Source organism: Scyliorhinus canicula, chromosome 16 (assembly GCF_902713615.1).
Source record: "Scyliorhinus canicula chromosome 16, sScyCan1.1, whole genome shotgun sequence".
Lineage (NCBI taxonomy): Eukaryota > Metazoa > Chordata > Chondrichthyes > Carcharhiniformes > Scyliorhinidae > Scyliorhinus > Scyliorhinus canicula.
This window is the reverse complement of record NC_052161.1, coordinates 119,370,938-119,383,492: the sequence shown is the minus strand read 5'-3', so window position 1 is coordinate 119,383,492 and position 12,555 is coordinate 119,370,938. Positions and strand designations below refer to the sequence as shown.

The window sequence follows — 12,555 nt, the reverse complement described above, 5'->3', positions numbered from 1 at the left end:
ATTTTGGAAGGGGGAACAGAGTATTATTAACATAGAACATTACAGCACAGAACAGGCCCTTCGGCCCTCAATGTTGTGCCAAGCCATGATCACCCTACTCAAACCCACGTATCCACCCTATACCCATAACCCAACAACCCCCCCTTAACATTACTTTTTAGGACACTACGGGCAATTTAGCATGGCCAATCCACCTAACCCGCACATCTTTGGACTGTGGGAGGAAACCGGAGCACCCGGAGGAAACCCATGCACACAGGGGGAGGACGTGCAGACTCCGCACAGACAGTGACCCAGCCGGGAATCGAACCTGGGACCCTGGAGCTGTGAAGCATTTATGCTAACCACCATGCTACCCTGCTGCCCCTAAATTATTGAAATGGAGAAAAGCTGCAGAAAGCTGCAATATCAGGGTACGGGGAGGTACTTGTGCACAAAACACACAAAGCTAACTCACAAGTGCGGCAGGTAATCAGGGAGGTTAATGGAACGTTGGCCCTCATTCCAAGGGGGTTGGAGTATAAGAGTCGGGAAGCGTTGCTGCAACTGTACAAGATACTGGTGAGACCACATCTGGAGAACCGTGAGCAGTTTTGGTCCCTTTAGTTAAGGAAAGATATTATTTAACTGGATGCGGTTCAGAGAAGGTTCACTAGGATGACCCCGATGTAGAGGGATTGGCTTTTGAACAATGGTTTAACGGGGACTCCACTAGTGAAATTTGGTGATCTCATTGGAACATATGGGATTCTTAAGAGTAAATGCTGAGAGGATGTTTCCCCTCATGGGAGTGTCTGGGACCAGAGGGCATAGTCTCGGAATAAAGGGGTGCCAATTTAAGACGGAGATGAGAAGGAATTTCTTCTCTCCAGAAGGTTGAGAGTCTTTGGAACTCCTCACCACAGAGAGCCGTTGGGGCAGAGTCCTTGTGCACATTTAATGAAGTTTATTTTTTCCTCTGTTCACACAATAAACATTTATGCTTTCTTGCTGGCTTCCTTCTTCAGCTTTGACAACTCATGCTTGATGATTTTGTTTCTCATTTTCTTGGCCCTCATGACTTTGTAGCGGTCAAAGTCTGTCATTTTGGCTCTCTTTGCACGGGCTTCAATTTTCTTTGCCCAGTGAGTGGCTTCCCATTTCTCAGTGACTTTCTCCTTTTACCATGCGGCTTTCACAGACTTGTGGCAGACACTGTGGGGTATTTGAATCTTGAAATCAGTGAGCTGCATACATTTAAATGGCATTGCTTGTCTCCGCACTCTACTGCAAGGGGGAATCCACCAATGCCCGGTTCTGGTCAATCACATCCACGATTGCCACCAGCTTGCCGGCGTACTGGCCAAAGGCGATGTAGGCCACGCGGCCGATCTCCGTGTATCGATTGTAGACCATGGCGGCCCGGAGAGAGAGAGAGAGAGAGAGAGCCTTGTGTACATTTAAGGCTGAGATAGATTCTTGATCAGGGAGGGAATCAAGGGTTACGGGGAAAGGGCAGGAACATGGAAGTGAAGAATGCCAGATCAGTCATCATCCTATTGAATGACGGGAGCAAGCTCGAGGGGCTGAACGGCCTACTCCTGTTCCTATTTCTTACCGTCACATTTCAAATATCTGTTTCAAAGATCGGGATTAATCGTTATTTTAATATGTGATATCTTGAAACAATTTAATCGAACAAATGTCCATGAAATAGATACTTTATCAAGAGCACGGCTGCGTGGTGGCAACAATTTGCAATTTAGCAGGAAACTTTACACCTCGTAGTGCATAACCGTGGATGTTAAGCAGCAATAGAAAGCCTAAAAACAAAGAGTACATTGGGGAAATGGAAGACAGCTGAAAATGGTGTTACAGGGATTTGTTTTTATCTTCGAGAGGATGGAGAGAACTGGGAAGAGGGGGGTCAGAGTGTAGTGGCTAACTGAGAGGCCATTTATAATGGGGAGGGGAGAAAGACAGCAAGAGGCCAGCTGTTAAGACGGGTGGAGGGAGCAATGCAAGAATTTGAAAGTAAGTCAACCCCTGGCACATGGGAACCACTGGATCTTCGGGAGAAGATGGATGCCAGCAGAGCTGACTTGTAGGCCTGTGCCCAAGGCCTGTGGAAAGGAGTCACAGAATTTAAACCCCGAGGTGGTGCTGCATGGGTTGGGATTTTAAGTGGAGGCTAGAACTAAAAAGGATGCCCCGTTTTGACAGCATTAAGCAGCAGAAAACTGGTGCGATTTCACGCTCTCATTCATTGTCTTCAACCTATTGTGTTTCCGATTTCAACGTTAAAAGAAATATATAGTGAACGGTGATTGTTTCGTAATAAACAATAATAGAATGATACAGCACGGTTGGAAGCCATCATGACTCTGTTGTCCTGCTCCCACTGCCCATGGGCCTGCAAAGATTGTCCCCTCCAAGTTTGTGCAGAGTTCAGATCCAGACGTTATCACCAGCAAAGTCTGTTGAATTTTAAATTTAGCTCCCAGCTTCTGATATTCCCCGAGCAGAATTTCCTTTGACCTAGCCCCCACCATCGCTGCTCCTGACATGGATCATAACAATTCCCTCCAGACCCCCTCTCCAGTTGTTTGGAGATATCAGCACTCCTTCTTGGCGTCTTCGTCACAGCTGCAGAGAACGGCCCCTACCCGCGAATGACTGCTCTTCCTAAACGACTGCAATTTTTCTAATCCATCACCGTGCCAACCTTGGATGGCCTTGTGCTCCCCCGGGTACCCAGGCTGGCATCCTGCCCATCCTCCCTGCAGGTCTCATCCTTCTCCTCACGGGCAGCAAGCACGTGCTGAGTAGGCCCATGGCCTACCCAGGAGGTTACAGCGATAGGGAAGGACAAGTCACTGAAGGATTTTGATTTTCAGCTCTATCTCCCCATCTGACTCATGGTCAGACCCGTCCCCCTCCCCCTCCCTTCCTTTCCTGGGGGTGTGGCTGCACTTGGGTTAAAACTATGCAATTACTCCTTCTGTGTCAGATAGTCTGCAACTTGCATTCTCGCTCAATAACTTTGGGCCCAGCTGACTCAAGGCAAAGACATTTCCTGCAGCTGTGCCAATTCACAAACTCCCACACACACTGCCTGGCACACTCTCTGTACACTTCCTGGTGGGTTTTTGTTAAAAAGGAGGGGGACACTGAATTAGTGGTGGAGCTACAAATAAAGACAATGCGGGAGATGATAACTGTAAATCTGATGAGTCCCTCCCCAGTTATTTAAAGACCGAGACGGACAACATTCCTGTTGTAAACATAAACCAAAGTCAGTAGTTTAGTTCAGCTGAGTTGTAATGCATTGCGAGACCAGCAGCGCGGGTTCAATTCTCATGCCGGCTGAGGTTATTCATGAAGGCCCTGCCTTCTCAACCTCACCTGAGGTGTGATGCCCTTCAGGTTAAATCACCGCCAGTCAGCCGCAGCCTTAGGCCATCTGGGACTATGACGACTTTACTTTATCGAAATGTTTGATAAACCTGTCTTCCGTAACCAACAAGCGCTGGAGAGGGACTCGAAGGGGGCAACAGAATTATCCCCTCATAATGAATTTACATTAAGAAACAGTGTTTAGCATACAGGCAATGGTTTTCTGGAGTCTTTCGCATGTGCACAGGCAGGATGTGTCTGCGACCAGGCTGGGGGCCATGTTCTCTACAACCACAGAGCTGACAGAAAAAATTAAAAAGCAGCAGATCCAACAACAACAACTTGTAAGTACAGAGCATCTTAAAAAATGGTAAAATAGTCCAAGGCACTTCAGAGAACGTGTTCGCGAATAAAAATGGAGGCCACAGAAGGAGAAATTCATGATCCACTTTTAGCAAAAGCAGGAAGAGTCTCACAAAAAAGAAACAAGCTGAATCGAATCGCAAAAATGAAGTGCAACGAGTTTGCCTTCAGCATTCCGTTCACACCTTCCTTCGCAGTCAACCCACATTCTCAAAAAACTGACCCGGGTTTTTCTATGCTTATCAATAAAGGCAAGATTTGATCTCTCTGTAGTCCTCATCGGACCAAATTACATCTTTTATTCTTTATTCCAGCGATCTCCTCGGCCGCTCTCTCAGGCTGAACCAGGTGGTTTGGAAGCTCGATGACCTATTCAGCCCAAAGCTGCATTATTGACTCCATAACAACAACTTGTTCACCTGTATATCATATATCACCTGTAATCGAACACAATGTCCCAGGGAGCTTCAACAGGAGCACAATCAAACTAGAATTTTAGCCAAAGAAGATGGCGTTTAGGGATGGTGATGAAAAGCCAGGTCTGGGGCAGGTTTTGAACCAAGGATATTGTTCTAGCCAAGGAGATGCCAGACCAGGATAGACTCTTTGTCTTGGATACTGAATTCCACCTCCTACCTCCGCCCCTATCACAGTCCATCTGCTGTTACATCCCTCCCTTCATACTTCTATCACCCCCAGAATCCACTATTTTATATACTTAGTGTCAGCCTCCTTCTGACCAACCTCCGCCAACATCAGCACTTCAAACATTCTGCTGCTCATATCCAACACTACTCCAAGTCCCATTCATCATCAACCATTCTCCTCACTCACATTGTTGACTATTCATCCCTCAACTGCTTACATCTCAAATTCTTATCCCCCTTTTCAAAATCCTTCAGTGACTTGTCCTTCCCTAGCACTGTAACCTCCTCCTACCCCTCACCGTCCCCATCGCTGTAACCTCCTCCTGTCCATCCCAATCGCTGTTGTTACGGGCCAGGGCTTAGAGAACCCCAAAGTGTATCATGGAGTTCACCTGGCCCACAACTTTTAATAGATTGTGGTATGGGGAGCACACGGCCCACTCTACAGGTGTGGTACAGCAGAAATCGAAAAGTATTTTTTAAAGCAAAACAATGTTTATTCTATGAACTCAAGTTAACCTTTTTAAAACAGATAGTGAACATCTTAGCAACCATTAATTCAAATACAACCCCAAAGAATCTAACACTAAGTAATCCATAAGCTGTCCTTTTAACATCCAGAAGACTTTTTTTTTAAATCAGTAATACCCACTTGTCCTGTGGCCATTTCATTTGTTTAGCTACCTTCTAAAATGGAATGAAAAAGGCTTCTACCTCCTTCTCATCAAACCTTGGCAATGCTTGGACATATTTAAATAAATCCCTACCAAGCCTTTGACTCTGAAGCTCTTTCTCACTATCCTCATCCAACTGTACATTTCCCTTTGTGTCTGCCAATTTTAACTGACTGTCATGTTTCATGGCCATTTTCTGAAGTTCAAACTCTCTCTCTTTATCTTTTTCCCTGATCTGTAACTCCCTTTCTCTTTCTTTTTGTTCTGCTAGGGCTATTCTTTCTTCTCTCTCTCTCCTTTTTCCTTTCTCTCTCTTTCGTATTCAAGCCACTTTAATTCTTTCTCATGTTCCATTTGTTTTAGTTGTAACTGAATTTTTGTCATTTCCAATGAGTCAAACCGTATCTCAGGCAACTTTAAATGCTTAGCCATTGCCATAATTACCTCATCTTGTCACATTTTGTCAGGTACTGTTAACTGCAATATTTTTGCCAACTCTTAACAGTCTGCTTTTAGTCTCTGTCCATAAGGTACTGCGTGTGACTGTCTCCACCCCCAAAAACTTCAGAGCTTCTAAAACAGCCATTGTCCACAACACTCTCCCTACTTAAAACTAAAATACCATACCTGAAAAGCAACCACAATATGCTCACTCCTCACTGTCTTTAAGTTCACTAATCTAATCCAATAGATAGACTTCTATCCCCCTCGAGCTCCCAATTTGTTATGGGCCAGGGTTTAGAGAACCCCAAAGTGTATCATGGAGTTCACCTGACACCCAACTTTTAATAGCTTGTGGTATGGAGAGCACACGGCCCACTCTACATGTGTGGTACAGCAGAAATGGAAACATATTTTTGAAAGCAAAACAATGTTTATTCTATCAACTCAAGTTAACCTTTTTAAAACATACACAGTGAACATCTTAGCAACCATCAATTCAAATACAATCACCAAAGAATACAACACTAAGTAATCCTTAATAACTTCCCAAACGACATCAAGACGACAAAAGAAACACCTTTTAACAGAAGCACATCAGGTTTACATTCACTACTGAAAACATTTAGAATTCCAAATTCACCAAATGATCAAGAGATAGACTTTTCATGGCAGAGAGAACAGCAGTACAGCTGCTTTATCTGGCTTCAGATCCGACACTGAAAACGAAACCAAAGAAACAGACACACCCAAGCTTTTCTCAAAGCGAAACTAAAAAGCAGAGCCAGAGCTCAGCTCCGCCCACAATCTGACATCACGGCAGTAACATGAGCAGCCAAACATTTCTTAAAGTGACATTCTCATGACACTGTAGCCTCCTCCTGTCTGGCTCAGCTCCATATCTAAACTCAGGTCCGCCCGGAACCACCTCCTTCGGTCCGGTCGGGGTGTGAACTGACTGATAATGAAGCTGTATTCAGTCACAGGGCTTGAAACAAATAACAAATAATTCTGCTAATTGGCTGGCCTCCTTGTGGGGGGGGGGGGGGGGGGGGGGTGGTGAATGATAGCACAATTCGGGACACACAGCGTTTGTACAACAGGGGCACAGCATTCTATAGTAAAGGCACCAAGACTGAGGGAATTCAGTCATGTTGAGTTCCAAGGGAGTTAAGACATGTTTACTTTAATGCTCTGAGTGTTACAAGTAAGATTAATGAGTTAAAAGCATGGATTGACGTGGAATTGTGATATTGCTGCCATCACAGAGACCTAGTTGAGGGAGCAGCAAGACAGGCAACTCAACATTCCGGAGTTTAGGATCTCCAGGCGAGACAGGGAGGATGTAACGAGGAGATGGTGTCACATTATTAATTGAGGGGTCAAGTTACTGCATTAAGGGAAGGGTCTTCAAATAAGGCTTTGTGGGTAGAGCTTACGAATAAAAAAGGGGCCGTCACATTTCTGGGCATGTTTTATAGGTCCCCAAACAGTCAGCTGGCAATAGAGGAACAGATATGTAGACAATTCACTGAGGTGTGTGACAATAATAGGGTAATTATGTTAGGGGATTTAAATTTCCCCTGCATTATGATTATCCCAATTAATGTTAAAGGTTTAGAAGGTGCGGATTTCTTGAAATATATTCAGGAGAGTTTCATATTTCAATATGTCAAAAGGTCCAACAAGGGATAGTTCAGTGCTGGATCTAATTCTAGGGAACGAAGCCGGACGGGTGTTCAAGGTGGCAGTGAAGGAGCATTTCAGTGATAGTGACCACAACAATTCAAGTTTGTTATGGTAACGGGGAAGGCGTACCAAAAGGAAATGGGGTGAGTACAGCCCTACCATATTCCCTTTAGAGTGAATTGTAGGAGCAACAGGCCCAGAGATGTCCAGGAATATTCGGGACTGGATAAAAAAGGCTTTTAGCAGGTACAATGGGAGCAAATCAGCAGAGGCCTTAGTAGAGCATAGAAAGTACAGGGGGAATTAAAGAAAGCAATTATGGGGGCAAAGAGGAGGCATAAAAAAGCACAGGCGAGTAGATTAGGGATAATCCCAAGATATATTCTATGTATAAGGCAAAGAGTAGGCACATTAGGGACCAAGGGGGGGGCAACCTGTGCATGGAGCCGGAGGACACTGATAGGACGTTAGGCAAGTACTTTACATCTGTCTTCACTGGGGGGAAGGAGGCTGTAGGTACAGAATTCCGGGAGAGGGACTGAGAGGTTCTTGAACAGTCCCTCTCTGTTGTGAAGAAATATTGGAAGTTTTGGCAGGCTTCAAAGTGGACAAATCTCCAGGTCTGGATGAGGTGTATCCTACCAGGCTGCTGTGTGTGGCAAGGGAGCAAATTACAAGGGCTCGCAACCAAACTTGCTAATGTGGTTCCATTTTTCAAAAAGGGTGGTAGAGCTAAACCAGGGAATTACAGATCAGTGAGTCTCACATCAGTGGTAGGGAAACTATTGGAGAAAATTCTGAAGGAAACAATTTATTTCCCTTTGGAGACAAGGTTTGATCAGGGAGAGTCAGCATGGCTTTGTCAGGGCGATATCGTGCCTAATGAACGGGATTGAATTTTTTTGAAGTGGTGACCAGGTGTGTAGATGAGGGTAATGCAGTTGATGTAGTTTATATGGATTTCAGCAAAGCCTTTGACAAGGTTCTACATGGAACGATGATTTAAAAAAGCAGAATCACATGGGATCCAGGGTAACTTGGCAAGTTGGATCCACAACTGGCTTAGTAATAGAAGACAGAGGGTGGTGGTGGAAGGCTGTTTGTGTGACTGGAGGCTGGTGATCAGTGGCGTATCACAGGGATCCATGTTAGGCCCCTTATTGTTCGTGTAAAAATGATATAGATCAGAACATTGGGGGATGGTAGGATTCATAAGTTTGCTGATGACACGAAGATTGGCTTGGTGATTAATAGTGAGGATAAAGGTCTTCGTTTGGAGGAAGATATAGACCGGTTGGCCAGATGGGCAAACCAGTGACAAATGGAATTTAACTCTGAAAAGCGATGCACCTTGAAAGGAGTAACAAGGTAAGGGAGTACTTAATGAGTGGCGGGTTACTAGGAAGCTCAGAGGGATCATAGAATCACCAGAGTGCAGAAGGAGGCCATTCAACCCATAAGAGTCTGTACCGACCCTCTTAAAGGGTACCCTACCTCGGGTCAGGCCCCCAACCCTATCTCCTTAACTCAGTAACCCCACCTAACCTAAACTCTAACCTTCTGGGCACTAAGGGGCAATTTAGCATGGCTAATCTACCTAACTTGCACATCTTTGGACTGTGGGAGGAAACCAGACCACCAAGAGGAAACCCACGCAGACACGGGGAGAAAGTGCAAACTCCACACAGACAGTCACTCGAGGTGGGAACTGAACCCGGATCCCTGGAGCTGTGAGGCAGCAGTGCTAATCACTGTGCCACCGTGCCGCCCCAAATCTTGGGGTGCTTGTCCACAGGTCCCTGAAGGCAGCAGGACAGGTTCGTAGGGTAGTTAAGAAGGTATATGGGGCACCTGCCTTTATCAGTCGTGGCATAGATTATCAAAGCAGGGAGGTTATGTTGGAGCTGTACAAAAATTTGGTTAGGCCTCACCTGTAGTTGTGTGCGCAGTTCTGGCCACCGCATTTTAGGAAGGATGTGATTGGACTGGAGAGGGTGCAGAGGAAATTCATCAGAATGTTGCCTGGGATGCAGCATGTGAGCTATGAAGAGAGGCTGGATAAGCTCGAGTTGTTTTCTTTAGAGCAGAGAAGGCTGAGGAGGGACCTGATTGAGGTGTACAAGATTATGAGAGGTACGGACAGGGTCAATAGGAAGCAGTTGTTCCCCTTAGTTCCAGGGTCAATAACAAGGGGGCATAATTTTAAGATGGGAATTTGAAGAAAATCTTTTTCACCTGGAGGATGGTGGGAGTCTGGAATGCACTGCCTGGGAGGGTAGTAGAAGTGAGAAACCTCATAACCTATAAAAGGTATGTGGATGAGCACTTGAAATGTCATAACATTGAAGGCTATGGGCGAAGTGCTGGAAAGTGGGACGAGTGTAGATATAATGTAGTTTTGTCGGTGCAGACTCGATGGGCCGAATGGCCTCTTCTGTACTGTGTGACTCTATGACCTTTATGGTATTGCTTGTAAATGGCCATGCAAAGAAAAATGGTACAGTATTGCATACTTAAATGAATAGGACACGAACAACAAAACTGAGAGGGTGCTTTGCTCATCACCGCCTTCTCAAACACAGTTTGGGATTGCAGCAAGTGCTGGTCTTGCCAGAAATTCCCACATTCCATGATGACGAAAACAAAATGTTGCTGCCACACATTAACCATATGCTCTCCACATACAGACCCGAAAGGCTCTGATTAAACATTGCAGCAATGCTGCGTAATTATTTACTCACTCAGTGTAGACATCACAGAGTAGAATCAACAAAAGGGGGTAAATATAGGGGTGCCAGCAGAAGGCTCACAGTGGGGCTCAATAGCAACAACAATTTATATTTATCTAGCACCTTTAACATAATAAAACACCCCAAGGGGTGTTATAAAATAAAGGACTTCACCGAGCCACATAGGGAGTTATGAGGTGAGATGACCAAAAGCTCGGTCAAGGAGGTAGGTTTTAAGGAGAGGTGGAGAGGGTATTCCAGAGCTTGCAGGCCTTGGCAACTGAAAGCATGCACACCGGTAATCGAGCAATTCAAATGGGGGATGACAAGAGGCCAGAATTAGAGAACTGCTGGAATGATTGTAGGGCTGGCAGAGATCACAGACACAGAAGGGGGTTTGAAATCAAATGGGAATCTTAAAATCAAGAGTAATAAATGCCACACACATGCGTTCTCTTAAGCGGCATCTCACTCTTTGTCTCGTCTCAGGGACCAGTGACGAATATAAAGGACAGACAACACCACAGTTCTCATCCTTGTTTAGAAAACATGATCCACTGACTGGAGGACAGGGTGCATCAGGACTCGATATGCAAGAGTTTGGCATTTATTCTGAATTCACTCTAATCTGAATTTATTATAATCTTAAAAGTTTTGGTACCCCAATTGGCACACATTTACTGTAATCTGAATTTATTATAATCTTTAAAATTGTGGTACCCCAATTGGCACACAATCATTGTCATCTCAATTTATTATAATCTTAAAAATTGTGGTACCCCAATTGGCATACAATCATTGTCATCTCAATTTATTATAATCTTAAAAGTTTTGGTACCCCAATTGGCACACATTTACTGTAATCTGAATTGGTTATAATCTTAAAAGTTTTGGTACCCCAATTGGCACACATTTACTGTAATCTGATTTTATTATCTTAAAAGTTTTGGCACATCTGCAATCACACCCGTTTCCTCGCCGCCCCCCCAAAAAAAATCCCTGGGGAACCTTACTTCTCAAATATGCCAATGAGCTTCTTTCTGTTCCGTATGGGTTCCGAGTCCACCTCGAATTCCTCCATGTCCTTGCCCAGGAAGACCTCCTGGTGAAAGTCCTTGTTGAGGACACCCCCTTTCTCCAGCTTGAGGCCGTTCAGGTGGTTGGGGGGCTGGATCTCGTTCTCCTCCTTGCTGGCGCCCGGCTTCTCCTTCCTGGCCGCCGAGTTGTTGGTGGGCCGGGCTTGAACGCCGACCAGCAAGAGGGCACAGAGGGAGGCCAGGCAAAGGCTGCCCAGCTCGCACCTGATCCAGGTCATCTTCAACATGCGCCGAGTGCTGGAGGGAGGTAGAGAAACTAACAAGAGGTGAATTCCAAGAATAATAACACACACACTCTCGCAAGCTGCGTCAATTTCAGGTACCTGTCATATCAGCCTTGCCAAGAGAGGGAGAGAAAGAGAGGTTTTCCCCTCCTGGGATTAACTGGGACAGAGGCAATCTGTCAGTGTCCCCAACAAGCCGGAGACTTTCTTTTTTGTACACGTGGCTGTCCCAGATCTTTCAGAAAACCTGCAGTACAACAGGATTGCGAACAGGAAGCCACTGAAAGAAATAAACAAATAACCCACTTGGGGAAGGCAGGCAGGCACACACTGTTAGCTTTGAGCAAGATCTGACTCCAGTCAACGAGGAAGTACTTGGTCAGCTCCTCTCTCTCTCCCACTCTGGCTCTCCCTAGCCTGGATGACTTCACTTTGCCTCACTGTGACTCTCTCTCCCTCCCAAGCCTTTTTTGGGGAGAGACTGAAAATGAATGACTGCGCTCAGCGGGAAGGGGGAGGTGTTTAACTGCAGCAAGAACTTGCATTTGAAATTAAAACAGAAAGTGCTGGGGGGAAAACTTCAGCCGGGCTGGCAGCATCTGTGGAGAGAGAGAGAGAGAGGGTGTAGTCCATCGACGGAGGGAAGAGTTATATTGGACTCGAAATGTTAACTCTTCCTCTCCAGTGTTGCTGAGTTTATCCAGCATTTTCTGTTTTTATTTCAGATTTTCAGCATCCGTATTTTGCTTTTATCAACTTGCATTTATCTATCATCCATTAAAATATGCCCAGATGCCTCACCTGGGCTATATATATATATAATAGGGTGGCAGTGTTATAGGACAGCACTGCTCTCTCACAGCGCAAGGAGCTTGGGTCGATTCTGACATTGGGTGACTGTGTGGAGTGTGCAAGTTCTTCCTGTGTCTGCCTGCATTTCCTCCGGTGCTCCGGTTTCCTCCCACAGTCCAAAGATGTGACAGTTAGGTGGATTGGCCAGGCTAAGTTGTCCCTTAGTGTCCTAAAGGGGTTACGGGCATTGGCTGGGGGTGTGGGCCTAGGTAGGGTGCATATCAGAGAGTTGGCACAGACTCGATGGGCTGAATGGCCTCCTTCTGTACAGTAGTGATTCTATGATATATACATTTTATATAATGTAAAGACACCGAGCCACTTGAGAAGATCAAGAGCTTGGACAAAGAAAATGCCAATAAAACTTGGAATGACTGGCACTGGTCTGAACTAGTCTTGTGCACCTTAAAATAGAATTCCACCCTGTTTAGAACTGGTGGCCAAGGTAGGTCAGTGAGCACAGG

At 45.4% G+C, this 12,555-nt stretch overlaps 1 protein-coding gene and 1 pseudogene across 4 annotated transcripts in view; both read right to left on the bottom strand.

Moving 5' to 3' along the window:
• sdf4 (stromal cell derived factor 4) overlaps positions 1-12,555 on the bottom strand; it is a 121,117-nt gene that overhangs the window by 86,201 nt on the left and 22,361 nt on the right. The window contains exons 1-2 of one of the 4 annotated variants that reach the window (XM_038773999.1): positions 11,339-11,646; positions 10,932-11,271 (exon numbers count right to left, since the gene is read on the bottom strand). In XM_038773999.1, the coding sequence (XP_038629927.1) occupies positions 10,932-11,271; positions 11,339-11,345 (347 nt within the window). In that variant the 5' untranslated portion in view covers positions 11,346-11,646. Of the gene's footprint in view, positions 1-10,931; positions 11,272-11,338; positions 11,647-12,555 lie in introns of those variants that run through there. The other 3 variants (XM_038774002.1, XM_038774000.1, XM_038774001.1) reach the window with 3 other exon arrangements.
• LOC119950972 lies at positions 965-1,421 on the bottom strand (annotated as a pseudogene).